This window comes from Dipodomys ordii, unplaced genomic scaffold, assembly GCF_000151885.1.
Source record: "Dipodomys ordii isolate 6190 unplaced genomic scaffold, Dord_2.0 Scaffold7, whole genome shotgun sequence".
Lineage (NCBI taxonomy): Eukaryota > Metazoa > Chordata > Mammalia > Rodentia > Heteromyidae > Dipodomys > Dipodomys ordii.
This window is the reverse complement of record NW_012267223.1, coordinates 1,114,434-1,114,899: the sequence shown is the minus strand read 5'-3', so window position 1 is coordinate 1,114,899 and position 466 is coordinate 1,114,434. Positions and strand designations below refer to the sequence as shown.

Below are 466 nucleotides of genomic sequence, written 5' to 3'. Positions count from 1 at the left end.
CGCCCCGGGCACCTACTTTCCGGATGCGCCGCTTCAGCAGGGCTTCGGCCGCGAACACCCGCTCCCCCACCGCCGAGAGCTCCATGTTGACTCGCCGCTTCCCCCTCGGCCGCTTCCAGGAGCAGAAAAGCAGCAGCCAGCGCGCGACAGCCCATAATACTCTCCCGCTGACGTCAGCTCTCCGCCCGCCCCGCGCCCGCTCCCTCCCGCGGCCCCCGCCCTCGCGGCTGCGCTCCGCTCCCTCCTCCCCCGCCCCGCGCTTCCTCCCGCCCCACGTGTTGCTAACGACGTTGCTAAAGCCGAGCCGCCGGGACCGGCTCCTCGGGCGCGGATTGGACAGGCTCTAGGCCACGCCCCTCGCCCTGCCTCCCCCGCGTTGCTACGTGACCCGCGTTCCAATCGCCAGGGGGCGGAGCCCAAATTGACTCAAGAGACTGAGCGCGCGGAGGTGGGGGCCGCCGGCGGA

At 72.3% G+C, this 466-nt stretch overlaps 1 protein-coding gene across 2 annotated transcripts in view; it reads right to left on the bottom strand.

Annotated features, from left to right (window-relative positions):
* Window positions 1-142, bottom strand: part of LOC106000665 (chromobox protein homolog 8) — a 2,570-nt gene extending 2,428 nt beyond the window's left edge. For both annotated transcript variants that reach the window (XM_013035957.1, XM_013035964.1), the window contains exon 1: window positions 17-142. In XM_013035957.1, the coding sequence (XP_012891411.1) occupies window positions 17-85 (69 nt within the window). In that variant the 5' untranslated portion in view covers window positions 86-142. The remainder of the gene's footprint in view (window positions 1-16) is intronic.
* Window positions 143-466: the final 324 nt, after the last annotated feature.